This window comes from Ranitomeya variabilis, chromosome 4, assembly GCF_051348905.1.
Source record: "Ranitomeya variabilis isolate aRanVar5 chromosome 4, aRanVar5.hap1, whole genome shotgun sequence".
Taxonomy (NCBI): Eukaryota; Metazoa; Chordata; class Amphibia; order Anura; family Dendrobatidae; genus Ranitomeya; species Ranitomeya variabilis.
In genome coordinates this window covers 661,103,673-661,131,623 of record NC_135235.1, presented here as the reverse complement: position 1 = coordinate 661,131,623, position 27,951 = coordinate 661,103,673, and the positions used below count along the sequence as shown (strand labels likewise).

At 48.4% G+C, this 27,951-nt stretch overlaps 1 protein-coding gene across 2 annotated transcripts in view; it reads left to right on the top strand.

The window, feature by feature from the left end:
- LOC143767515 (uncharacterized) overlaps positions 1 to 5,808 on the top strand; it is a 34,985-nt gene extending 29,177 nt beyond the window's left edge. For both annotated transcript variants that reach the window (XM_077255915.1, XM_077255914.1), the window contains one exon: positions 3,325 to 5,808. In XM_077255915.1, the coding sequence (XP_077112030.1) occupies positions 3,325 to 5,114 (1,790 nt within the window). In that variant the 3' untranslated portion in view covers positions 5,115 to 5,808. The remainder of the gene's footprint in view (positions 1 to 3,324) is intronic.
- The last annotated feature ends 22,143 nt before the right edge of the window (positions 5,809 to 27,951 follow it).

Here is a 27,951-nt window from a genome sequence, read left to right as displayed (position 1 = left end):
TCCTTATTTGTGCCCAGGTCTCTATCTGCACTATCTTCCCCTCCTATAAAATGAATACCCTCCCCCCCCATCCCTAGTTTAAACACTCCTCCAACCTTCTAGCCATTTTCTCCCCCAGCACAGCTGCACCTTCCCCATTGAGGTGCAGCCCGTCCCTAGCGTAGAGCCTGTAGCCAACTGAGAAGTTGGCCCAGTTCTGCAGGAACCCAAACCCCTCCTTCCTACACCAATTCTTGAGCCACTTATTAACCTCCCTAATCTCCCGTTGCCTCTCTGGCGTGGCACGTGGTACAGACAGTATTTCGGAAAATACCACGTTGGAGGTCCTTGCTTTCAGCTTGCAACCTAATTCCCTGAAATCATCTTTAAGGACCTTCCACCTACCTCTAACTTTGTCATTTGTGCCAATGTGCACCATGACCGCTGGGTCCTCACCAGCCCCTCCCAGTAATCTGTCCACCCGATCAGCGATGTGTCGGACCCGAGCGCCAGGTAGGCAGCACACCGTTCGACGATCCCTGTCTTTGTGACAGATTGCCCTATCTGTTCCCCTAAGAATTGAGTCCCCCACTACCAGCACCTGTCTGGCCTGCCCTGCTCTCCTATTTCCCCCCTTACTGGAGCAGTCACTCCTCCGGCTTTCAGAGGACATGCCTGGCTGCAGCAATGCTACCCCTGTACTGGCACCCCCCTCATCTGCCAACTTAGCAAACTTTATTGGGGTGAGCCAGATCAGGAATAGCCTCCCTGGCACTCTTCCCTCTACCCCGCTTTCTGAATGTCACCCAGCTACCTACTTCACTGTCCTGCAGCTCCATCCTACCATCCCCCTCCTCATCTATCCCATTGAGCGTCTGCTCTGTGAGCAGAAGACTCCTCTCCATATTGTCTATGGATCTCAGTGTTGCCAGCTGCACATTTAGATCCAGAATCTGGGATTCCAAATGAACAACGTGCTCACATCTCGCACAGCAGTATGCACCCTCAACCGGCTGATCAAGGACTGCATACATGTGGCAAGATGTGCACTGGATGGCATTAACAATAGTGGAGCACATTTCCTAATGGGGATTGCACCACACAGAAACATTAAATAAAAAATAAATACAAGTATTAATTAAAAACAGACAGCAATTCCTCCCTTGGAAACTCCCTGATTCCAAAGTCACTGAATCACAAGTCACACTTACCGCCGTCCACACTTACGCTCAGGTTACACTCAGCTCGCTCACACTCGCTATGCTGAAGATTTATAGATTTTTTTTTTTCTCTATTTCCCTTCAACAACAAGCCACCTTGCTGTTCAAATGCACTTCCACTTTCACGACTCTATATTATAAACTTCTGTTTAGCACTTGGGCATTTAAAGTTCTCACCACACATCTAGATACGTTCCTTGGGGGGGTCTAGTTTCCAAAATGGGGTCACTTGTGGGGGGTTTCTACTGTTTAGGTACATCAGGGGCTCTGCAAATGCAACACAACACCCGCAGACCATTCTATCAGTCTCCTTCCCTTCCGAGCTCTGCCATGCGCCCAAACAGTGGTCCCCCCACATATGGGGTATCAGCCTACTCAGCATAAATTGCACAATAAATTTTGGGGTCCAATTTCTCCTGTTACCCTTGTGAAAGTAAAAATTTGGGGGTGAAAAGATAATTTTTGTGGAAAAAATGTTTTTTTTAATTTTCATGGCTCTACATTACAAACGTCTGTGAAGCAGTTGGGGGTTCATAGTGCTCATCAAACATCTAGATAGGCTCTTTGGGAGGTCTAGTTTCCAAAATAGGGTCACCTGTGGGGGGGGGGGTTCTACTGTTTAGGTACATCAGGAACTCTGCAAATGCAACATGACGCCCGCAGACCATCCCATCAAAGCCTGCATTCCAAGCGGTGCTCCTTCCCTTCCGGGCCCTGATGTGTGCCCAAACAGTCCCCCCCCCCCCCCCCACATATGGGGTACCAGCATACTCAGGACAAACTGGTCAACAAATTTTGGGGTCCAATATCCAATCTAGATAAGTTCCTTAATGGGTCTAGTTTCCAAAATGGTGTCACTTGTGGGAGTTTCCACTGTTTAGGCACATCAGGGGCTCTCCAAACGCGACATGGCATCCGATCTCAATTCCAGCCAATTCTGCATTGAAAAAGTCAAACGGCACTCCTTCTCTTCCAAGCTCTGCTCTGCGCCCAAACAGTGGTTTACCCCCACATATGGGGTATCGACGTACTCAGGACAAATTGCACAACAAAATTTATGGTTAAATTTCTGTTGTTACACTTGTGAAAATAAAAAAAATTGGTTCTGAAGTAAAATGTTTGTAAAAAAATAAAATAAAATAAACGTTCATTTTTTTCTTCCACATTGTTTCAGTTCCTGTGAAGCACGTAAAGGGTTAATAAACTTCTTGAATGGGGTTTTGAGCACCTTGAGGGGTGCAGTTTTTAGAATGGTGTCACACTTGGTTATTTTCTATCATATAGACCCCTCAAAATGACTTCAAATGTGATGTGGTCCCTAAAAAAAAAATGGTGTAAAAATGAGAAATTGCTGGTGAACTTTTAACCCTTAGAACTCCCTAACAAAAAAAAATATTGTTTCCAAAATTGTGCTGATGTAAAGTAGACATGTGGGAAATGTTATTTATTAACTATTTTTTTGTGACATATCTCTCTGATTTAAGGGCATAAAAATACAAAGTTTGAATATTGCTAAATTTTAAAAATGTTCGCCATATTTCCGTTTTTTTTTCATAAATCGCAAGTAATATCGAAGAAATATTACCACTAACATGAAGTACAATGTCACGAAAAAACAATCTCAGAATCAGCGGGATCTGTTAAAGCGTTCCAGAGTTATAACCTCATAAAGTGACAGTGGTCAGAATTGTAAAAATTGGCTCGGTCATTAAGTACCAAATTGGCTCTCTCACTAAGGGGTTATGCATATGCAACTAATTATGTGGAAACCTTTGTTTTTCCACTAACAGATGATTGACCTGAGTGGGGACTTTATTTTATTGTGAAATGAATAGAAGTTTTTATTGGTATTATGTTCGTCAACATAAAGTTTCTTAGTGGCTTTTTATTTCATATTTGGAATGCTGAATGAACAAACAGTTCAACACCACGGTCTACTGGTTCATCCTATGAGATTTTCTATTAGACTGTGAACTGTCATTGTCTTAGTGAAGAATTCAATATTTTTACATAACTTGCCATTTTTACACATAGTTTAAGTAGAAATGTGAAATGACATTCAAAGATATTTTATTCAAAAATTAATAATCAATCAATAATCAATAATTGGTTTATATCTTGGCAGATGACCGTACCAAAAGAACAGAGGAACAGCTGACATCTTCAATTTTTAAATCAGATGATTTTGAGATATCACTGGATACAATTGAAGCTAATGTCTTTACTCCAGATGTCCCATCATTTCTTCACAGCAAAGATCTCTCATCTGATCCTTTGAAACAAGTCCTGTCTTCTGATTCATTAGCGACAACTAAGGAAAATCAGAGTCACAAAATAAGCACTGAACATGGAAATACTCCTAAATCAAAGAAGCTATTTTCATGTTCAGAATATGGAAACAGTTTTCCCATCAAAAAGTTTTTTCTTAAACATCCAAAAATTCACACAGTGGAGAATAGATTTTCTTGTTCCAAGTGTGTTAAATCTTTTAAGCACAAATCGCTTCTTGTTAGACACCAAAGAACCCACACAGGGGAGAAGCCTTTTTCATGTTCAGAATGTGGGAAATGTTTTAAACTGAAAGGGAATCTTTATTGCCACCTGAGAACTCACATAGGGGAGAAACCTTTTTCATGTTCAGAATGTGGGAAATGTTTTAACAAGAAATGGAATCTTGTTATACACCAAAAAACCCACACAGGGGAGAAGCCTTTTTCATGTTCAGAATGTGGGAAATGTTTTAAACTGAAAGGGAATCTTTATTGCCACCTGAGAACTCACATAGGGGAGAAACCTTTTTCATGTTCAGAATGTGGGAAATGTTTTAACAAGAAATGGAATCTTGTTATACACGAAAGAACCCACACAGGGGAGAAACCTTTTTCTTGTTTAGAATGTGGGAAATATTTTAACGAGAAATCAGCTTTGGTTAAGCACCAGAGAACCCACACAGGGGAGAAACCTTTTTCATGTTCAGAATGTGGGAAATGTTTTAACAAGAAATGGAATCTTGTTATACACCAAAGAACCCACACAGGGGAGAAACCTTTTTCTTGTTTAGAATGTGGGAAATATTTTAACGAGAAATCAGCTTTGGTTAAGCACCAGAGAACCCACAAAGGGGAGAAGGCTTTTTCATGTTCAGAATGTGGGAAATGTTTTAAGGAGAAATCAGATTTGTGTAAACACCAGAGAACCCACACAGGGGAGAAGCCTTTTTCCTGTTCAGAATGTGGGAAATGTTTTAATCAGAAATGTAATCTTGTTAAACACCAAAGAATCCACAAAAGGGAGAAGGCTTTTTCATGTTCAGAATGTGGGAAATGTTTTAATCAGAAATCAGATTTGGGTAAGCACCAGAGAACCCACACAGGGGAGAAGCCTTTTTCCTGTTCAGAATGTGGGAAATGTTTTAATCAGAAATCGGCTTTGGTTACTCACCAGAGAACCCACACAGGGGAGAAGCCATTATCATGTTCAGAATGTGGGAAATATTTTAATCAGAAATGTAATCTTGTTAAACACCAAAGAACCCACACAGGGGTGAAGCCATTTTCCTGTTCAGAATGTGGGAAATGTTTTAATCAGAAATCAGATTTGGGTAAACACCAGAGAACCCACACAGGGGAGAAGCCTTTTTCCTGTTCAGAATGTGGGAAATGTTTTAATCAGAAATCGGCTTTGGTTACTCACCAGAGAACCCACACAGGGGAGAAGCCATTATCATGTTCAGAATGTGGGAAATATTTTAATCAGAAATGTAATCTTGTTAAACACCAAAGAACCCACACAGGGGTGAAGCCATTTTCCTGTTCAGAATGTGGGAAATGTTTTAATCAGAAATCAGATTTGGGTAAGCACCAGAGAACCCACACAGGGGAGAAGACTTTTTCATGTTCAGAATGCGGCAAATAATTTAACGAGAAATCAGATTTGGTTAAGCACCAGAGAACCCACAAAGGGGAGAAGCCTTTTTGCTGTCCAGAATGTAGGAAATGTTTTAATCTTAAATCTGCTTTGGTTATGCACCAGAGAACCCACACAGGGCAGAAGCCTTTTTGCTGTCCAGAATGTGGGAAATGTTTTACACAGAAATCATATTTGGTTAAGCACCAGAGAACCCACACAGGGGAGAAGCCTTTTCCATGTTCAGAATGCATGAAATGTTTTAATCAGAAATCAGATTTAGATAGGCACCAGAGAACCCACTGGGGGGAGAAACCTTTTTCCTGCCCAGAATGTGGGAAATATTTTATCCAGAAAAGCAATCTTGTTATACACCAAAAAACTCACACAGGGGAGAATTCTCGCCTTTTTCATGTTTGGAATGTGGCAAATGTTTTGTAAAGAAATCATATCTTCATCGTCACCAAGGAATTCACACAGGGGAGAAGCCTTTTTCTTGCTCATAATATAGGAAATGTTTTGCACTAAAATTAACTCTTTAACATCAGAAAAGTCACAAAAGGGGTGAAGCCTTTCTCATGTTCAGAATATTTGTAATGTTTTAACCAAACAATGTATTTCCTAAAATGGATGTCCATTATTAGGACAACCCCTTGTCATTCCTAATGTTTGTCCTATTTCAAATAAAAATATTCATACTTGCCGTGTCGTTCCAGTGGTCTTGGCACTCGCTCGCGTTCCCGGGGCTCATGTGAGGTTGTTACAAAATCAGTGCTGGCTTCACTGTTCCTGCCTTCGGATGTATTGAACATCAACATGAAGCTAGGGCCACCGCTTCTCTCTGACTTGCGCTTATTGTTTGATATGTCCAAAAGTGAAGACAGCGAACCAAGTTTAAGAACGCACATGCTTTCGAAACACATTTGGTATTCGATTAGTCTTTTCCCTATGTTCCCTGTGATTTTTAAATACATTTTTCCAACATGTTTCAACCAAGAAAGAAAAAAGACTTAAACTATAATCAGTTTAAACATGTCTTGGATTTGTAGAGTAGAAGCTGGATCAATCCCTTTTTAAACATCAAAAATCTCACACAGAGAGAAACCATTATACCTACAGTAGAGTGTGAAAAAAAATTACTGGAAAATCTTATTTTGTTGACCATCAAAAATAACTCTGACTGGGAGACACGACATATGTTATTGACAAATTGTACAAAATAGTCGTATAACTAAATGATAAAGGATAATTACTAGGGATGAGTTAACGTGCTCAGTGATACTCTGATATCACTTGAGTATCCGGGTGATTAGAAATACCCATTAAGCTTTAGCCGCTGCTCAGATTTGAAGTTTGAATCCCCACTCTGCATGTTTGGTGTCTTACACAGCCACTAAACATGCAGTGGATTGCCTGCCTGTCACTTTAATGCCGTAGCCATCTCAGAAGTGGCATTACTATGATTGGTGGCCATATTATATAATCAGGGGTTATGAAGGAACAGGTGCTGTCACTCTCAGCACACTGACGCCAGTGCACAGCTCAGGGACAGTTCTTACTGGAGGAAGAGCGTGGTTGTACAGGCCTGTGTGCACAGCATAACGAATCAGAGGCCTGTAGTGTTGATACTGGTGCTGAAGCTGAACAATCATATTAACAGTAATTGTAAGGACTAATCTTGTGCTTTTGTTGTTTTCATCAGATATGGTACATTCTTCATTTAGCCTAGTGAGGGACAGTTGCATGAGCAGGGTGATTGGCTGAATACAGGGGCTTTGCAGGCCATTGCTAAATATATAGCAGTGGCAGTTGACCATTCTTTTTTTGGGGGAGTGAAAAAATAGACTAGTGTCATTCATAGAATATAAATTGCTTTCTGCTGCATTTCAGTGGTTTATAACACTCCAAATAAGCGTTGAGATTTTTTTCTGGATTTAATTTGTCATCTATCCACTTTTACGTGCTTTTTGTTACATTATGGTGATATTAAAGTAAAAAAAATGCATTGACTGCTGCAGATGACCAATTTTTTTTTTATTTTTAAATAAAAAAACTTGGTTTCCAGAGACTTACTTAGCAATAAAAATTTTTTGTAATGCTTGACATGAGGGACAGGGAAGTGGAGGTGCTAATGATGGTGCACGTAGATGCCGAGGATGTGGGACAGATGGGACTACGCCTGTTGCTGAAGTACGAGAACCGTGCCCATCCACATCACATAGGTTCCTGTCCCACTTTGCAGGGAGGTGAGGTACACCACTTCTGAAGACAGAACAGTGTGAACCGGTGGTCGGTTGTACAGCAGATAATGCTTCTAGCATGCTGACCCTCCTTCCATTTTGAGTCCGAGGAGATTAGTGATCCCACACTAGGACCCTCCGTGAAGCTTTTTACAACATAATTTCTTGATTGTGGCCTCAACCTGCATATTCCAAGAGGACATTCAGTTTAATGATGCACAAAACGTAGAGCACTCATATCTTGTCTGAGGAAGATGATGAGGCACAGTTGACAAGTTGTGAGGGTGATCCCTTAAAGTGAGATCTATATACGGTAATTACTTGTACCTGACAAAATATAAGCGGAGTGCATGCTTAGAGGCAAAGAATGTATCGGATACACAGAGACCTATACACACTTCCTCTCTCAGCAAAGGCTTACACACACCTGCTTTATTCTCAGAACAAAACACCAGGCTACAGGCAGGAAATGGGGGTCGCACAACTTCTGAATAGTTAGTGTCACTCTGATTGGTTCATTCCAACTTCATTTCCAACTTCTCTTTCATATGATATTCAGTCCAATGTCCAGTGACTTCTTCACATTCCAAAAAATCCTTCCAGTGTGCTGCTGCTCAGGAAATAGACTCCATCTTGCTACACCGTATCAGATCTGACTTATATAAGGTTTAATAATTGATTTTGTTAGCCATTCTCTCCTTCACAGTCCCCCTTAAATCCATTATTAACCTGATATCACAATGTAATATGACCAAACTGGTGATCGGTCAGTGAATGTTGCAACACACACTCAAAGGGATGAAAAATGGGGAATGGTTACCACCTGAATTTAACCTGAGCCTGTCCCTGCACTGCCCTATTGCCCTAAGTGGGTCCTTCCCCCCCCTCACCTCCGCAAGGAACCTCGTCCCTCGCTGTCACCTAACACTGCCCTGACTAGTGCACTGGCTGGCAAGGGACGCTAGCCACACCACTGTAGATAGTATACACAGGGGACAGTGACAAACACAAAAAGGACAAAGAGAAAACTACATGGATTGTGACATCTGAGCTGTCCATTAGACGGGCAATCTTTATTCATGTGGAAGTCAAATGTATTTATTCCTAACTAATAAATCGAATTGGTCTTTAGGGGTTTTATTGTAGAATCATGGCCATCACCATCTTCTTGGAAAGCTAGGGTAGGGGTCAGGCTGTCCACGCTCTTAGTGACCATCTGTTTAACACAAGGAAATATACAAGAAACCACAGCCATGAAAATAAAGATTAGCATAATAATTGTACCAATCTGTGCCAACCATTTCTGCCATCCTGTCATCCACCCAAACCAAGTATCCCAAGGATCACCAATCCCTGAATTTTTCTTAAGTTCCTCAGATAAGGATTCAAGCTCTTTTATGGCTAGGGTGACTGATACGGATCTGCAACTCTGGACTAGGGTAGAAGGGGGAAAAGCTGACCCTGTAATAGGACCAGGCTGAAACCCTACGATGGAGTGGGCGACCTATTCCTTGTGAATAGACTCACCGACGTTTCTTAGGCTAAACTCAAACGAACACCTACAAGTAGGGGGAAAGGGTGTCCCTGAACGATCTAGGGACTGGGAACAAAAACTGGTAACCTCCTAGTAGGAAAATAGAGGGAGCTGCAGGAATGAATGGATAACCAAAAACAAAACTGACAGAACTAGAGATCCCAGAACTGTGCAATATCAAACACAGAAAGCTAACAAGGCACCAAGCCAGAACACTATCGGATTAACACTGTTGTCCAGCAAGGACTGGGAGGCAGGTGCTGGGTAATAAAGGGTGATGCAATCACCTGACCTAGGACAAACCCAGCACCAGAGGAAAAAGACCAGTAGCCTGAAAACCACAACAAAATGGTGGATGGTCAAAACGAAATAGATTCTAACTGACCTTTCCATGTTTCTGATTGGTCAAAGGCGAACCTTCAGGGATAAGATGAAAAGGCATAATGGCCTTGGCCAAAGTACACTGGCCCGTCCAATTACCCTCTAACTTAGACCTTATCTTCATATCCCCACATATCCAGAATATGTCCACTACTGGGGAGACCCGCTGTGTTAACTTCTCGGAGGTTGCTGAGGAGTAATTATGACAAAAACTGTTACTAAAATTCCCCAAGAAAAGAAACTGCAATCTCCTTGTACTTGAATACAGGTGTAATTCCCAGGATAGATAGTAATACTTCGACCGAAAGACCGAGTTTTATCCAATACAGAATATTTATCCCTCCATCTCCCACATTGTGTATAATTAGTGGAGGTGTTGGTAAAGAGGGCAAGGACACACTCCTCCAATTCAGGGATTAATGGGGAACAGATCCCAAATGGGGCCTGGCTGCTGCACACACATAACAATTGGTTCTATTTTGTTGTTGTGCAGGGTACTTCCACTCAATCCAGGCATTAACATCTGTATATCCAGTCTCTTTAGCAAGTGCATCCTCATAAGTGGGGTTCTGAATTGCAGTCATGCCCCTAAAAACACAAACATGTTGAAGAAGTGGAATTTATGGTATTCCTGATTTGTCACTTTCACCCTGTGCATTTGCCCATTCCTGAGACTCCAACATATCTTTAAGTTGGAAATTGCCTGTCGGGGTCTTTCCTCCCCAACTATAATATGCCCCCAAAGTATACTCTCATGCATCATTAGGTGATGGATCCTCAATACTGAGCATCAAAGGATGACATTTTGTCCTACATTGGTCACTACATTGGAGTATGGTCATCCACATAAGCAAGGACCTCCCTTTACTACTCATTTGTTTGAAGGCAGGGGTCGGTTTATATCCCCACCCTATATCACTTGTATCCCATCCTACAGATGTCCAGAAACCAGTTTTTTTCCCATCCTTCCCAATTACCACAAATTAAAGAATACAAACTGTTCTGTCTTTCCCGAAAGACGTGACGCTCCTGGCTCCCCACACCCACTTCCCTGTATTATGTCACAGGCATCAAACCCATATGTAGCCACCACTATACTCGAGGAATTATAACAGAAAGTGATAATTCCCTTTTCTTTAGTTACAGCTACCTGTTGCCCATTTCCTTTACATAACAACATTAGGTAGAAAATGGCAAGGATATGTATTACTCGGGTGGTTAGTCCACTTTTTCAATGTGAGGTATGAATCCATGGTGGTCTCCCTTAGAGTTTCACTGAGGTAGGAGTAATTGGTATGGCCCCTCAAACTGTGGATCTAGGCTTTTTCTCACGTGTCTGCACACCAATCACCTAGATTCAGCTGATGCACGTCTGCACTTTCATTAGGATCTTGAATGGATGAGAATACATGTTTATGCACCACATTAAGTCTTTTTCTGCAAGGCCTGGACATAGGCTGTAGTACTTATGGAAAGTCTTTGGAGCACTACCAAACAGGACTTCAGAAGGAGATAAACCTGTCTTTCTATTTGGATTGTGTCTGACTGAAGAGAGTGCAAGAGACAAGCACTCTACCTACTTCTTTCATGGGTCTGTCATGGCCTTCTGAATTTTTAAGTTTGTGTCATTCTAGCATTAATTAGCACGTTTTACTGGATAGGCTTCCGGCCAACCAGAGAAGAGATCTACACATACTAGAACATTTTTCATACACTCCTACTTGGGTAGCTGTATGTAGTCAATCTGCAGTCTCTGAAACGGGTAGAGTGGCCTTGGTGTCGCTTTCTTATGGACTTTTACTGTTTTACCTGGGTTGTGCTGTGCACAGATGAGGCATGACTGTACGAGTTTCGCGGCTGCGTAACTGAAACCAGGAGCGATCCAGAAGGCATTTACCATGGTACACATGTGACTTTTTGAGGCATAAGTGGGGCCATGTACTGCTTGCGCCATGATTGGGAACAGGGACCTTGGTATACACAATTTATCCTTATTCTCCCATACTCCATTTATGTTCAGCTCAGCTCCCATTCTTCCACAGTGTTCCTTCTCTGTTTGGGCAGCTGGAGGGATTTCAGGACATCTAGGCTCAGTGTGGCTGGAATATGCTGGCTCTCAGCCACCGTCCTCTGCTCCCTAGGCCACCTTGCTGCTACTTTAGCAGCCTCGTCCACCCTTCTGTTGCCCTCAACCTCCAGGTAGCAACCTTTTGTGTGTGCTTTCACCTTGATTATGCCAACCTGGACTGGTAACATCAATGCCTCCATTGTTTCACCAGCTCTGCATTGTTAATGGGCTTACCAGCCAATGTAAGGAACGCTCTGCTTCTCCAGATAGGGCCATAATCATGGGATATTCCCCATCCATAATTCCAATCTGTGTAAATATTAGCGACTTTACCTGCAGCAGCTCTACACGCCTCAGTGAGTGCCTTCAACTCTGCCTCCTGCACCTACATGTGAGAAGGGAGTGGTTCAGCTCGGATTACCTCGTGAGGATGCTACTGCATAGCCAGTGTAGAATCGCCCATTCTGGTGGTATCTGAGCCATCTACAGAAAAAACTCAAAATCTGCATTAGGATCAGGTTTATCATGGACATGTGCAAAACCCACTGTCTCCTGACTCATCTATGCAGTCATGTTCGTACGTCATGTCAGAGTACTCTTCCTGGACCAACATGTGTGGGGCAGCGGTTCCGCATTTATGGTTTCATGGACCCACAGCATTTTTTATGTAGAACTGGCCACCTATACCATACTGCAATCCATCCACAAAGAGCTCATGGTCTGGGTTACCTAGTGGGACATTGGCAACATGACTGAAACCCCCCCTGTGGGACATTATCTGTACACAGTCATGGTCCTGTTGTAACTCAACTAGCAGATCAGGCAGGTTCCACTACCACCCACTTCCCTCCTCTTCCCCCCAGAGGCAGCAGGATGGCTGAAATCAGTAGGGTGCCATGAATGCTGATGTTATCAGACACAAGGATGCACAGTGAAACCTGAGATGTCATGCAGTGCTGAGAGAAGGAGGCTATCACAGCAGCACAGCTTTATGGCCCTGACTCCCCCCCCCCAAGAGACTGAAGAGGGGAGAAGGAGGGGGCTATCCCCCTGCACAGCCTCTGTGTGTGTACTTTAGATATATAGGAAAAATATATATATTGGTAAAAGGTATCAACCACTGAGCACCCTCAATTCTAAATATTTTTCTACTTTACACATGAAATTTCTTTGCCCTTGTCTGGTCTACGTAAGAGGGGTTCTGGGCCAGGTTTTTGCATTATCAGAGCTGGGAATATGACTTTAATACTCTGAGTGGGACATTATTAGACTTTACACCTTTAACTTTACCAGAGCTGGGTATAATATTTTCTCCTGATTCAGTAGCATCCTGTTGGATATCATGAAGGCTAGCTGTCCTGGAGGATAATCTGTTCCTCTAAATCTCACCAGAAACAGCAGAAAGCATTACAATTTTTTCATTAACCTCTGTAACAAATGACATGGGAAATATTCCAGGGTCTTTCATTCTACTCATCGTGGCCAGCATCTCACTAGGATCCCAGGGACGCCATACACCCTCCTGGGGCTCTACCATAACTGGTCCCCTGGTCTGGGTTGTAAGGTCTGGTGGCTATAACCCAGATGAGCACTGCAAGAGAGCAAGGGGTTGAGGTGGGCTGGCCGCCCTGGCTGAGTAATTGTCCTAGTGAGTCTCAGATGGCAGCAAAACACAGATGTATAACTGCTGCATCCATTTTGGTTTTATCAGGAAAGGAGCTAGAGGGCAGGGCCTAAAGGGGTGATGGTGCCATCCAGTGCAGGCATAATATTCATTGGGGGCATGGACAAGATTTATGGGGGCGTAGCATTTGGAACACTGGTCAAGAGGCACACTATGCACATGAATTGTGGGGGCATAACAAAGGATACAATCCTAGCTTAGAAATCGAAGGTTTAATAGTTCCTATGTGCCAACAGGGGGCACCACATACAGGACAGGTCTCCACCCAAACTAAATTCTAGTTCCTACATACAAAACATATCCATCCTCTAGGGACAATGTAAAGGGGTGGAGATAAACTGGGAGCAGCATGGCGTTCAGCACCATCTTTGTTTCATACTTTCACATACTAAAACGTATCACCATGATTTTCTTCCTGCATATCACCTCTAATTACACAGGTTTTTCCATCTTATCTCAGCCTGATCTAACAAGCCAGCATCATTTAAAGATTCTCTTTTTTCCTTCAATACATTTCCAGAAAACCCTCATTAAATCAGTCACCCAACTTTGCTTAGACAGATTTTCTGTTGTTCTGCACCATGCTAAAGCTACTTACAGCAATTCCTCATCTTCCAACTTCGTTTCTTTTCTTTAATAACTCCCTACCATTCTAACGACTGTGATCTGCCTTTCTCGGGGAATTAACATACTTTCATTACTTGCCTCTTATTCTGTACATGCTTCTTTCCATCTCTGGCAAACATTATCATACTGCAGTCTTATCTGCCATCATCACATTTCCTCCCTCTCTTACAGAACTGCAAAAACTTTCTGCTGGCTTTAGACAAACAAAAAGACTGAGTGTTATCCAGTCACCAGAAATCCCAGCCCAAATCTATGAACAGCGCAGAGGATGAGATGGGTCTGCTGTCCTCTTGCGTGGTTCAACCACTGTGTGTCCCCTCGGAACCGCTTCGAATATCTGGGATCACACAGAATTTGCACTCACCAGGTCACACACTAAATCTCTCTGTTCCTCACTGCTGTCACAGACAGGACGGCTAATCCCGGAAGAGGGACAACACTCTCAGACACACATAACCAAATGGATGGACAAACACAAATAAAAATGACCATCCTCTAACTGGGATTTCTATATCAGACCTTGTGCACAATACTAGGGTTCAAAGAGGTTTCTACCCATTTCTTGTGCTACGTGGTTCGACCACCCGTGATTCCATCAAGCTATGCCCTGCACTTGAGACTCTAGGAGCACCTTTGTGCTCACCGTACCATAGACAACCTCCTCTCCCCCTGCTTGCTACACATAGGCAGAGGACTCATAGACCAGGACAGGTCTGGTACTTTCAAGACACCATGCAGCTAGTAACAAGCAATCAATCACGGTTTGCGTTCCTCACAGCCAGTAGCCATGGGTTCTTTTAGGGCCACCAGGTGTATGCATCACACACCCTACCATGTCAGGGTGGCACAGACACTCTGCAAACACGAGTACTGAACTACAAGAATGGCTCGGGTAACCAAAAGCAAGTACTACAGATTCATAAAGAAATCAGCAGACTTACCATGTTTTTATGGAGATGATCAGTCTCCTAGTCGAGCTACCCTGGACGTTTTTCCTCGATCCAAGCAGCGTGTCGATGCCTGGCGTGTGTATTCCTTAGTGGCCCCACATTGGGTGTCAAAAATATGAGGGTGATCCCTTATAGTGAGATTTATATGATTGCTTGTGCCTGACCAAATATAAGCTGAGTGCGCGCTTAGAGGTAAAGAATGTACCGGATACACAGAGACAGATACACACTTCCTCTCTCGGCAAAGGCTTACACACACCTGCATTATTCTCAGAACAAAAGACCAGGCTACAGCCAGGAAATGGGGGTCGCACAACTTCTGAATAGTTAGTGTCACTCTGATTGGTTCTTTCCAACTTCACTTCCATATATGGTATTCAGTCCAATGTCCAGTGACTTATTCACATTCAAAAAATTCCTTCCAGTGTGCTGCTGCTCAGGAAATAGACTCCATCTTGCTACACCATATCTGAACTGACATATAAGGTTTAATAATTGATTTAATTAGCCATTCTCTCCTTCACAAAGTCAGGTTTTTAAGTCATCAAGTCAGGAGGACCAAGATGCAGTGGTGGAAGACAAAGTGGTCAATGACAAAGTCAGTGACCCAGGGTGGCATGCACAGCAAGGCCAGAATCACTTAGGGGGATAGATTGACCGCACTGAAACAGGGAGAAAGAGGGGGGCGTGGCCTGGCAGCCTGGGAGAGCGGACACAAGACACCAGAGCTCCGTCTGTATTGACAATTCCTTCCCTTTTCGGACCGTTTTTTGCTCAATTACCCCCAGACTTTGAACTATTAACTCCTGGACCATCCCGCAAGTGTTTTGCTCCAGCTGCTAGGTTCCACGTGGTCTCCTTGGGTGCTGGGAACGCAGACCTCGGAGAACACAACCAGAGCTGTGCGTCATCTTTCCCCTCAGCCCGAACCTGCAGAGCATGTGGAAGGAGATCCCCAGCGGGTTACCAGTATGTGCGCTGGTTGCTACGTGGCCCCCAGACTCCCTTCTACCACAGCGGGCCCTCCTGGCCACCCTAGCCATCTGCAGCATTGAAGTGGCGGTCTGTTCTCTGCCCCTAACCCTGTGCGGCGCTGCCTCCAAGTATACTGCTCACTCCTCCCTAGCCACATACCTTTTGCTCCTTTGGAGCTGACTTTTCGGGTCCTCTGTGCCGGCCGCGGGGTTCCCTCTGTTCTGGCTGCTTTTCCCAGTGGTGGCGGTGGTGCTGCGGAGTAGACGCGCTGGTCGGCTGCACCACATGGTGAGCTTCTTCCCGACACCATCTTGGAGAGGGTGAGTGGAGCAGTAATCCTCCTTCCAAGAGGGATCCAGCAGGGGCAGCAGAGACAAGCTCTGATCTACTCAATTGAGCAGATAGACCCATATAATATGTACTTCAGCTGCATAAATAGTACTCTGCTGACACCTTGTGACGACATACTGTTACTACACCATCAATTCACTTCAGGATCCTATTAAACTCTCTCAGCTGCCATAATAAAATTACTATATTGTATTTAAGCAAGCTACCTATACCGGACCTGTTTGGCCCTAGGTTTGGAGACTTTTCAAATGTCTTAAACTCACCCCCACACCTTGTTAGCAACAACGCAAAATATGCTTTTCTTTTGAATTCACTCACCATTAGCTGGATATAATCTATTGGAGTCTCATACAGTATAAATTTGTCCTCATGCCTAAGCCATGGAAAACCAACCCTAGCCATCGGTCCTCTTCATTAATGGAACTAAACCTTACTGGGCCTTCTAGACCTAGCTCTCCGACCGAATCATCTAGTTCCTCCATACCCGACGGTGCTGACTCAGAAATGATACCTGCTTCTACTAGAATTTCAAACACTATTTATCTGGACCAAGCAGCATTGCTCTCACAATTCCGGTCCATCCTGCACTCGGAGCTGTCTAAAATGTCAGACAAGTTAACAAAAGAATTTTTCAAAGAGATCAAAGAACTGGGAAATCGTACTTCTGACCTTGAGGATAAAATTGATTCCACTTCGGTAACCCTCTCCACCCACGAAAAATAGAGATGCTCCATGACAAGATTTATACTCTCAACAACAGATTGGAGGACTTTGAAAATCGTGCCCGCAGATGCAACATTCGTATTAGGGGGCTGCCTGAATCCATCATCGACATTCAGTCCATGGTGACGGTTTTGTTTCAAGAGCTTTCACCCGGAATTTCTTTAGAACTTCTTGAAATGGACCGGATCCACAGAGCAAGAAATACAATTCTCTGCAACCTCATATCCCAAATTTCTGTTCGCCACCTACCTGCATTTCTATACTGCAAGCGCCCCAAATAAAACCAAAGGAGTTGCTATTTGTTTCAAAAAATCCATTCCCTTTACCTTCAAATCATCGGTCGCGGACAAGGAAGGTCGCTATGTAACCCCTTCCTGACCTGTGACATAGGATATGCATCTTGAAAGTCGGTGCCAATCCGACCTGTGACACATATGCTGTGTCACAGAATGATCGTGTTCTTGCGGGTCAAGTGCCCGGGGTCAATGAAAGATCACCTGACTAGCAGGTACAGGGGGACCTATACTTGACCCCGGGGGGGTGGCTTTGCCCCTCCGGGGCTACGATCACTCCCGGTGACCTTTATGTCACCCCCCTCAGATCTGATTGGAGCTAGCGTCCATGTGACGCTAGCCCTCCAATCAGATGTGGAGGGGCGGAGTAAAGCAATGGCTGCCTCGCTCTTCAGCTTCATCCCATCCGTGGAAGCTGAGGAGCGAAGTGCCTGACTGCTGACCTGCCCCACAGATACCGCGATCGCCACCGCCGCCATTGCCATGGCCAGCACCACCGCTGCTGCTGAGTACAGGTACTCCCCTCTCCTGTCCTCCACTCCCCCGACCTCCGCTACCTCCCCCGTGCCCCCCCTGATCACCCCCTGCTTGGGTGATCACACCCTGCCCCCCTAATCACCTGCTGCTGCCGGCTCCATTTGCTGCCCCTCCTGCGCCTCACAGCCCCCTCCTCCCCTGGTGGTCACCCCCCCAGTGATCACCCCAATCACCCCCGGCCCCCTGATCACCCCCTGCCCCCCTGATCACCCCTTGATCACCTGCTGCTGCCAGGTCCATCTACAGCTCATCCTCTGTTTCCCTTCTGCCCACCCCCATGCCTGACAGCCCAATCCACCCCTGGTGATCACCTCCCAGTGATCATCCCCTGATCACCTACTGCTGCTGCTCGCTCCATCTACAGCTCACCCTCTGCTCCCCTTCTGCACCCCCATGCCTGACAGCCCCATCCACCCCGGTGATCACCCCCCAGTGATCACCCCAATCAACCCCAGCCCCCCTGATCACCCCCTGCCACCCTGGTCACCTGCTTCTGCCGGCTCCATCTGTAGCTTGTACTCTGCTACCCTCCTGCCCCCCGAGCCTGACAGCCCCATCTTCACCTGGTGATCACCCCCCAGTGATCACCCCAATCACCCCCTGCCCCCCTGATCACCCCCTGATCACCTGCTTCTACCGGCTCCATCTGTAGCTGGTACACTGTTCCCTTCCTGACCCCCCCTGCGCCCGAGAGCCCCATCCTCCCCTGGTGATCACCCCCCCAGTGATCACCCTAATCACCCCCTGCCCCCTGATCACCCCCTGCCACCCTGATCACCTGCTGTCGGCTCCATCTCCATCTGCTGCTGCATCTCCTCAGCCCCCTCCTGCCCCCCCACGCCTGACAGCATTGCTGCTGCAGAGAGACTGCCAGCCTAATATACAGAGACTCAGCAGAGTGGCTGTGTGGCTTCCAGCTTCACTGGGAGAAAAGGCTGCAAAGACTTAACTCCGGAGTCTCCAGTTCCCAGGAGACAGAGGAGAGACTTCAGGATCTTCAAGCGCTGCTGGTGACTGTACCCACGTTGGAATAAGGACCCTCCAGTCAGGACCGCCCAAGACTGATAAGTTACAAGAACATTTGTTATTCATTGCAATTCCGCTTAACTGTTTACTGTTTGCTTTATCTCTATTAACCCCCTGTTTACTCCCTGCGAGGAGAATCTTGCTCCTGTTAATAAATTCCCCTCAACAGTTGGTCTTTCTGTTCCGTGGTGACATACTCAACCCTGCACGCTATTACATCTGCCCCCAGTGCCCAGCATCTCTGCCCCCAGTGTCCAGCATCTCTGCCCCCAATGTGTCCAGCATCCTGCCCCCAGTGTGTCCAGCATCCTGCCCCCAGTGTTTCCAGCATCTCTGCCCTCAGTGTCCAGCATCTCTGCCCCCAGTGCCGAGCATCTTTGCCCCAATGTGTCCAGCATCCTGCCCCCAAAGTGTCCAGCATCCTGCCCCCAGTATGTCCAGCATCCTGCCCCCAATGTGTCCAGCATATTGCCCCCAGTGTGTCCAGCAATCTGCCCGAGTGTCTCCAGCATATTGCCCCCAGTGTTTCCAGCATTCTGCCCCAGTGTGTCCAGCATATTGCCCCCGTTTGTCCAGCATTCTGCCCCCAGATTGTCCAGCATCCTGCCCCCAGTGTGTCCAGCATTCAGCCCCTAATGTTTCCAGCATCCTGCCCTTAGTGTCTCCAGCATATTGCCCCAGTGTGTCCAGCATATTGCCCCCAGTTTGTCCAGCATTCTGTCCCCACTGTGTCCAGCATCCTGCCCCCAGTGTGTCCAGCATATTGCCCCCAGTTTGTCCAGCATCCTGCCCCCAGTGTGTCCACCATCTCTGCCCCAAGTGTGTCCAGCAAATTGCCCCCAGTGTGTCCAGCATGTTTCCCCCAGTGTGTCCAGCATATTGCCCCCAGTGTCCAGCAATCTGTTCCAGTGCCTCCATCATACTGCCCACAGTGTGTCCAGCAATCTGCCAGAGTGTCTCCAGCATATTGCCCCAGTGTCCAGCATTCTGCCCCAGTGTGTCCAACATATTGCCCCCAGTATGTCCAGCATTCTGCCCCCAGTGTGTCCAGCATATTGCCCCCAGTGTGTCCAGCATACTGCCCCCATCTTCAGCATACTGCCCCCAGTGTTTCCAGCAATCTGTCCCAGTGTCTCCAGCATATTGCCCCCAGTTTGTCCAGCATTCTGCCCCCAGTGTGTACAGCATCCTGCCCGTGTGTCCAGCATCCTGCCCCCAGTGTGTCCAGCATCCTGTCCCCAGTGTGTCCAGCATCCTGCCCCCAGTGTGTCCAGCACCCTGCCCCCAGTGTATCCAGCATATTGCCCCCAGTGTGTCCAGCATTCAGCCCCCAGTGTATCCAGCATTCAGCCCCGTGTGTCCAGCATTCTGCCCCCAGTGTGTCCAGCATCCTGTCCCCAGTGTGTCCAGCATATTGCCCCCAGTGTGTCCAGCATCCTGCCCCCAGTGTGTCCAGCATCCTGCCCCCAGTGTGTCCAGCATATTGCCTCCAGTGTGTCTGGAGCGCCCCCACGTCAAGGGCAATAGGGTACTCGGTACCGGGTCTATCTCTCTCTCGATTCTGGGGATGTCACGGTGGCCCGACCAGGCCCGTGGCCCTTTGAGGGGCGCCCAATTAAAGGTGTAGTTTGTCTGGTGTTCCTGACGCCACCTGTGGTACTCGGTCAGGGCGACCAATGCTGCTTAGGGGTCCGCTGGGGTGATGGAATGGCAGCTAGATGGTATACCTTCCCACAGGTGAAGTAGGTCCCCAGGGCTTCCCAAAAGTGTAGGTAGTGATGGCGCACGATGTAAGGTGCGGTGAATAACGAGGACACAGAGGTTGCAGTCTCATTACCTTTTACTGAAGACTTCGGCATCCACAATCCAGAGTACCATTCACAGGGCAGGCGGAATCCGGCTGGTCTGAAGGCACATCCAGAGTTCCCTTAATCAGGTGGAAATCAGTAGCCTTCCTTCTAGCGACGGTGTGTTGTAGTACCTCCCTGCTGAGCACCACGGGATAGTCCTCACAACTTTCGTGGATGTTTCTGATCTTTTCTCTCTCTGTCCCCCAGATGGTATGGATAGGACAACCCGTATGACTGGGTAGGCCTGGAGCTATTTTATAGGGACCCTAGTGTCGCCCCTCTCCCACAATTTGCCTCCGTGTCTTCTTAGGAATTAAGGTTGGGCAGCCAACTTGGAATCGACTGTCCTGCCGATTTCTGAAGTAATAAGTAGAGTCAATTACTCCCTCGGTGTTCCGGCCACCGGCTACACGCCTCAGAAGGAGGCTGCTGATCTTGGGGCAGGACTCCTCCAGGTGTTATCTCCTTGTGCCGTGACTTAATTTCTCACTCTCCACAATATACTTCGCTTCATGTCCTTTCTTAGGATGCTGCCGCAATGGCTGCAGGCGCAGCTCCGTAACGCTCTATCTCGTGCTTGGCCTCTTGTCAGGATCCCACCCCTGACAGAGACCCTCTGTCTGCAGCTCAGATGTTCCTCCTTCTCCCCCTGTCTGCCTGACAGGTCCTGCCTGGGTCAAACCCAGGTAGCTTCTCCCTAACTTCCTATCCAACCCACCAGTTTTACCCCTGTGTGAGGAGTGCCCTAATAGATAGAAGCAAGGCTCCCCCTGGTGGACTGGAGTGTGAAGTGTAGTGTGTGACTTGTGATACCTGGTAAGGTGAACGCCTTTAGTACCATCAAACGTAATATCACTCCCCCTGGTGGAAGAGCGACATTACTGCAACGACCAGGACTCTGGGGCGCTGCATGTCTAGCATCCTGCCCCCAGTGTGTCCAGCATATTGCCCCCCAGTGTGTCCAGCAAATTGCCTCCAGTGTGTCAAGCATATTGCCCCAGTGTGTCCAGCATTCAGCCCCCAGTGTGTCTAGCATCCTGCGCCCAGTGTGTCCAGCATATTGCCCCCAGTGTGTCCAGCAAATTGCCCCCAGTGTGTCCAGCATCCTGCCCCAGTGTGTCCAGCATCCTGCCCCAGTGTGTCCAGCATTCAGCCCCCAATGTGTCCAGCATTCAGCCCCCAGTGTGTCCAGCATTCAGCCCCCAGTGTGTCCAGCATCCTGCCCCCATTGTGTGTCCAGTACATTGCCCCCAGTGAGTCCAGCATATTGCCCCCAGTGTGTCCAGCATATTGCCTCAAGTGTGTCCAGCATATTGCCCCAGTGTGTCCAGCATATTGCCCCCAGTGTGTCCAGCATCTCTGCCCCCAGTGTGTCCAGCATTCTTGCCCGGGCCCCCTGGATTGCTGTTCGCAATAAAAACAAACAAACCTAGTTCTCCTCACCTGTCTGCGCTCCTTCGGCGATGCTTCCTCCAGCAGCTCGCATTCGCCGGTGACTGACAATGACATCAGACACCCCGACGTGCGTGCTGCGGCTGACTTCAGCTGCCAGCCTCCAATTGGCTGGCGGCTGTTAACTATTGATGGGCGGGAGCACGCCCGCACGTCAATAGCGTTTAACTGCCACAGCGCTGGTAGGGGCCTGGTGAGCAGATGAGATGGGGCCCGGTGCGGGCCCCCTCTGCCCACCGGGCTCATACGCAGTGGTGCCGCTACCATGAGGCGAGTTGAGCTCTTTGGCTCAGGCGGCACTGCCGTCCATGAAGAGAGGGGGTGGCAGATTCTGTCGGTGTAGTAACTGGATTTGCGTTGGAGATGCAGGTTCAGTTACTATGCTATTGAGTCTATTCAGGGCTCCGTCCTGGATCTACTCATCAAGCCTTCCCCAACTCACGTGACATCATCACAGGTCCTGACGCTGAAGTCGCTCTTCTCCATGCATCTCCTTGGGTTGCTCATGGATGGCTGCTCTGATTACGCAGGCCGTGTGTGTACGAGGTGTACAGAGCGGAGCCATGTGTGTACAATTTGTGCGGAGCAGAGCCAGGTGTGTACGGTGCAGAGCCGTGTGTGTATGAGGTGTACGGAGCGGAGCCATGTGTGTGCAATTTGTGCGGAGCAGAGACGCATGTGTACAAGGTGTATGGAGCAGAGCCGTGTGTGTCACTGGTGTATGGTGCGGAGCCGTGTGTGTACTTGTTGTATGGAGCGGAGCCGTGTGTGTACTTGGTGTACAGAGTGGAGCCGTGTGTGGATTTAGTATATGGAGTGGAGCCGTGTGTGTATGAGGTGTACGGAGTGGAGCCATGTGTGTACTTGGTGTACGGAGTGGAACCGTGTGTGTACGAGGTGTATGGAGTGGAGTCATGTGTGTACTTGGTGTACGGAGCAGAGCCATGTGTGTACAAGGTGCTCGGAGCAGAGCCGTGTGTGTACGAGGTGTATGGAGTGGAGCCGTGTGTGTACTTGGTGTACAGAGTGGAGCCGTGTGTGTATTTGGTGTATGGAGTGGAGCCACGTGTGTACTTGGTGTACAGATTTGCGCCGTGTGTGTACGAGGTGTACGGAGCGGAGTCATGTGTGTACGAGGTGTATGGAGCGGAGCTGTGTGTGTACGAGGTGTGTGGAGCAGAGCTGTGTGTGTACTTGGCGTATGGAGCGGAGCCATGTGTGTACGAGGTGTATGGAGTGGAGCCGTGTGTATACTTGGTGTACGGAGTGGAGCCATGTGTGTATGAGGTGTATGGAGTGGAGTCATGTGTGTACTTGGTGTACAGATTTGCGCCGTGTGTGTACGAGGTGTATGGAGCGGAGCCATGTGTGTACGAGGTGTATGGAGCGGAGCTGTGTGTGTACGAGGTGTGTGGAGCGGAGCTGTGTGTGTACTTGGCGTATGGAGCTGAGCCATGTGTGTACGAGGTGTATGGAGTGGAGCCGTGTGCGTACTTGGTGTATGGAGTGGAGCCGTGTGTGTACGAGGTGTATGGAGTGGAGCCGTGTGTGTACTTGGTGTACAGAGCGGAGCCATGTGTGTACGAGGTGTGTGGAACGGATCCGTGTGTGTACTTGATGTATGGAGCGGAGCCGTGTGTGTACGAGCTGTACGGAGCGGAGCCGTGTGTGTACGAGGTGTAAGGAGTGGAGCCGTGTGTGTACTTGGTGTACAGAGTGGAGCTGTGTATGTACGAGGTGTACGGAGCGGAGCCGTGTGTGTACGAGGTGTATGGAGTGGAGCCGTGTGTGTACTTGGTGTACAGAGTGGAGCCGTGTGTGTATGAGGTGTATGGAGCGGAGCCATGTGTGTACGAGGTGTATGGAGAGGAGCCGTGTGTGTACGAGGTGTATGGAGTGGAGCCGTATGTGTACTTGGTGTATGGAGCGGAACTGTGTATGTACGAGATGTATGGAGGGGAGCCGTGTGTGTACTTGGTGTATGGAGCGGGGCCGTGTGTGTACGAGGTGTATGGAGCGAAGCCATGTGTGTACGAGGTGTACGGAGCGGAGCCGTGTGTGTACGAGGTGTGTGGAGTGGAGCCGTGTGTGTACTTGGTGTAAGGAGTGGAGCCGTGTGTGTACTTGGTGTACAGAGTGGAGCTGTGTATGTACGAGGTGTATGGAGTGAAGCCATGTGTGTACTAGGTGTACGGAGCGGAGCCGTGTGTGTACGAGGTATATGGAGTGAAGCCGTGTGTGTACTTGGTGTACAGAGTGGAGCCGTGTGTGTACGAGGTGTACGGAGCGGAGCCATGTGTGCACGAGGTGTATGGAGCGGAGCCGTGTGAGTACAAGGTGTACGGAGCTGAGCCCCGGGCGCAGCTGACAGGGGGTCGCCAGCGGGCTGCCTGATGATGCGGCGGTCCAAGGAGGGGGTTATCAGTGCCAGGGAGCGGGGGCTGTCTAATTATACTCACCTACTCCTGGCGCGGTCCCTGCAGGTCCCTGGCTGCCCGGCGCCCCGGCTTCTTCCTGTACTGAGCAGTCACATGGTACCGCTCATTACAGTAATGAATATGCGGCTCCACCTCCCATAGGGGTGGAGCTGCATATTCATTACTGTAATGAGCGGTAACGGTGACCGCTCAGTACAGGAAGAAGCAGCAGCGCCGGGGAAGCAGGGACTGCACTGCACCAGGAGCAGGTGAGTATAACGGGGAGGGGAGCGCTGCTTGATATTCACCTGCTCCTCGTTCCAGCCGCTGCTCCGTCTTCTGCAGTGATGCTGAGGTCAGAGGCGCGATGACGTAGTTAGTGCGTGCCCTCTGCCTGAACGTCAGTGCAGAGAAGGCGGAAGATGGAGCGGCGGCTGGAACAAGGAGCAGGTGAATATTGAAAGTGTCGGGGGCCTGAGCGACGGAGAGGTGAGTATGTGATTTTTTTTTTATCGCAGCAACAGCAAATGGGGCAAATATCTGTATGGGGCATCTTATGGGGCCATAACGTTTGTGCAGCACTATATGGGGGCCATAACGTTTGTGCAGCACTATATGGGGGCCATAATGTTTGTGCAGCACTATATGGGGGCCATAACGTTTGTGCAGTGTAACAACTCTGCTGGCATCACTGCATGGCCTCCCATCCCCCACCTGCATTACACTCAAACCAACTTAGGGTACCTTCACACTAAACGACTTTACAACGATAACGATAGCGATCCGTGACGTTGCAGCGTCCTGGATAGCGATATCGTTGTGTTTGACACGCAGCAGCGATCAGGATCCTGCTGTGATATCGCTGGTCGTTGCTGAAAGTCCAGAACTTTATTTGGTCGTCAGATCGGCGTGTATCGTCATGTTTGACAGCAAAAGCAACGATGCCAGCAATGTTTTACAATGGTAACCAGGGTAAATATCGGGTTACTAAGCGCAGGGCCGCGCTTAGTAACCCGATATTTACCCTGGTTACCATTGTAAAAGTAAAAAAAAAAAAACACTACATACTCACCCTCTGATGTCTGTCACGTCCCCCGGCGTCCGTGTTGCTGCTCAGAGCTTCCTGCACTGAATGTGTCAGTGCCGGCCGTAAAGCAAAGCACAGCGGTGACGTCACCGCTGTGCTTTCCGGCTGGCGCTTACACAGTGCAGAGAAGCACAGCGCTGGGGGACAGACACCGGAATGTAAGTATGTAGTGTTTGGTTTTTTTTACGTTTACGCTGGTAATCAGGGTAAACATCGGGTTACTAAGCGCGGCCCTGCGCTTAGTAACCCGATGTTTACCCTGGTTACCCGGGGACTTCGGCATCGTTGGTCGCTGGAGAGCTGTCTGTGTGACAGCTCTCCAGCGACCACACAGCGACGCTGCAGCGATCGGCATTGTTGTCGATATCGCTGCAGCGTCGCTTAATGTGACGGTACCTTTACTTCTCTGGGCCTTGTTGTGACTTCTCTCTGCTGCCAGCTCCATGCTGTGTGCCTCATGTCTGCTGTTTGCTCTGTGCATGCTCTCTGTGTGCTTAGGGGGGCGGCGCCAGCAACTCCTGTGTCTTATAGAGACTGTGTGCACCTTGCTAAGGTGTCCCTGGCCAATCGCCTTGAGGCTTCTTGTATTTAAGACATCCCCACCAATTGGTGGGGGCCTGTGCAACTTACTCCCTCAGTAAGTTCTTAGTTACTAAGGTGCCAGGCCCTGTCTCGCTTACTCTGTGTCCTGTGTAGCCACCCAGAGGGGCTTAGTACTCTGGTCTATGTCCTTGTGTAGCCACCCAGCGGGGCTTTGTACTCTGGCCTATGTCTGCCACCCAGAGGGGCGTCGTACCCTGGCTTGTGTCCATGTCTTGTCTTGTCTTTGTGTTCCTGACTTTGTCTTAGCCTAGTCTTGCTCCTGTGTCCGTTTATATTCCTGCCTTGGTTTCCTTTCCCTGCTGTGCGTACTGTGTCTTGCTTTGCCCTGCTCTGCCCTCTGTGTCTTGCTTTACTCTGCTTTTGGCTCCGCTCTCTGCAACCTTGCTTTGCTCCTTGCTCTGCATTCTGTGACCTTGCTCTGCACTCTGTGGCTCTGCCCTGCGGTTCCGCTCAGCTTTCGCTCTGCAGCTCTGCTCCTTGAGGTTCTACCTGGCTCCGCCCCTTGCGGTTCTACCTGGCTCCGCCCCTTGCGGTTCTACCTGGCTCCGCCCCTTGCGGTTTTTCCTGGCTCCGCTCCTTGCGGTTTTTCCTGGCTCCGCTCCTTGCGGTTTTTCCTGGCTCCGCTCCTTGCGGTTTTTCCTGGCTCCGCTCCTTGCGGTTTTTCCTGGCTCCGCTCCTTGCGGTTTTTCCTGGCTCCGCTCCTTGCGGTTTTTCCTGGCTCCGCTCCTTGCGGTTCTACTTCTCCTGCTCTTGGCTCCGCCTCCTGCGTTTCTGCACTTGGCTCTGCCTCCTGTGTCTCTGCACTTGGCTCCGCCTCCAGCTCTTGGCTCTGCCTCCTGCGTTTCTGCACTTGGCTCCGCCTCCAGCTCTTGGCTCTGCCTCCTGCGTTTCTGCACTTGGCCCCGCCTTCTGCTCTTGACTCCGCCTCCTGTGTTTCTGTTCTTGGTTCTAGCTCCTGTGCTTTCGCTCTGCATCCGCTCTTGCGGTCTTTCTCTACTTGTTACTTAGTCCTCCTGTCTGAACAGGTTCCTACTTGTTTCACATACCTGCCTGCAGACCGGTCCCTACCGGTTCTTCCTGTGTTCCAGCCGTACCTGCCTGCCTACCAGAGAGCCAGCCGTGTCCGCCTGCCCGCCAGTGCCTCTGTTGTACCCGTCTGCCTGCCTGTGTCCCAGCCATGCCCGCCTGTCAGCCAGAGTGCCAGCCGTGCCCGCTTACCTGTCTATGTTCCGTTCCTTGGTGGGATCAGCAGCCACAGCCAGACATCACCCTGGAGTGGCACCTGGTAGCTTCCTATTGCACAAGTCTGACCTCACCATCAGAGGCTCCAGCGAACACCTAGGAAGCTACTTAGTCACGCCCCTTCCAGGGTAGTCTAGTTTGTGGCACAGTGGGGCCACGCCCGTGCCAACCAGTCTGGGCGCGAGCGTGACAGTTTGCACAGGCCATGGCCTTCGCTGTATCCCATGTCTTACCGCTCGCAGAGCATGATGAACTTTTTTCCTGCCCGTATGAGCAAGCTGAAGAATTTGTTCCGCCCTGTGTCGTTCCATTTGAGGAGACCTCGGGCCCAATTATAGTCTCTAACGCTCTATTCAAACAGCTTCAGGCCTATGAGGAGGAGCACTACCCAGCAGATCCGCCTAGGTTCTATGGGAATCCAGAGGAATGCCAAAGCTTCCTGAAACAGTGCTTGCGCTACATCCTGCAAAATGCAGCTTGTTTTCCCTCTGACCGGATTAAGGTGGGCTACATCATGTCCTACCTAGCAGGAGATGCTTTATTATGGATATGTCCCCTCTGGGAAGCAGGGGATCCTATCGTCATGAGTCTTGGGGCTTTCCTGGTGGCCTTCCGTAAAGTCTTTGACATACCTCGTCCTGCATCTCCTGAAAAGTCTTCCCCTCCAAGCTCACAGAGAAGGTCCAGACTAAAGAAACCTATAGGTAAACCGTCGCTTCCGTCCATGACCGTCCAAGACTCACCTGTTCCACAACCGGCCAAAGCGGCCACCCGAGCAAGATCCAAGAGGTCTAATAAGAGGGGGC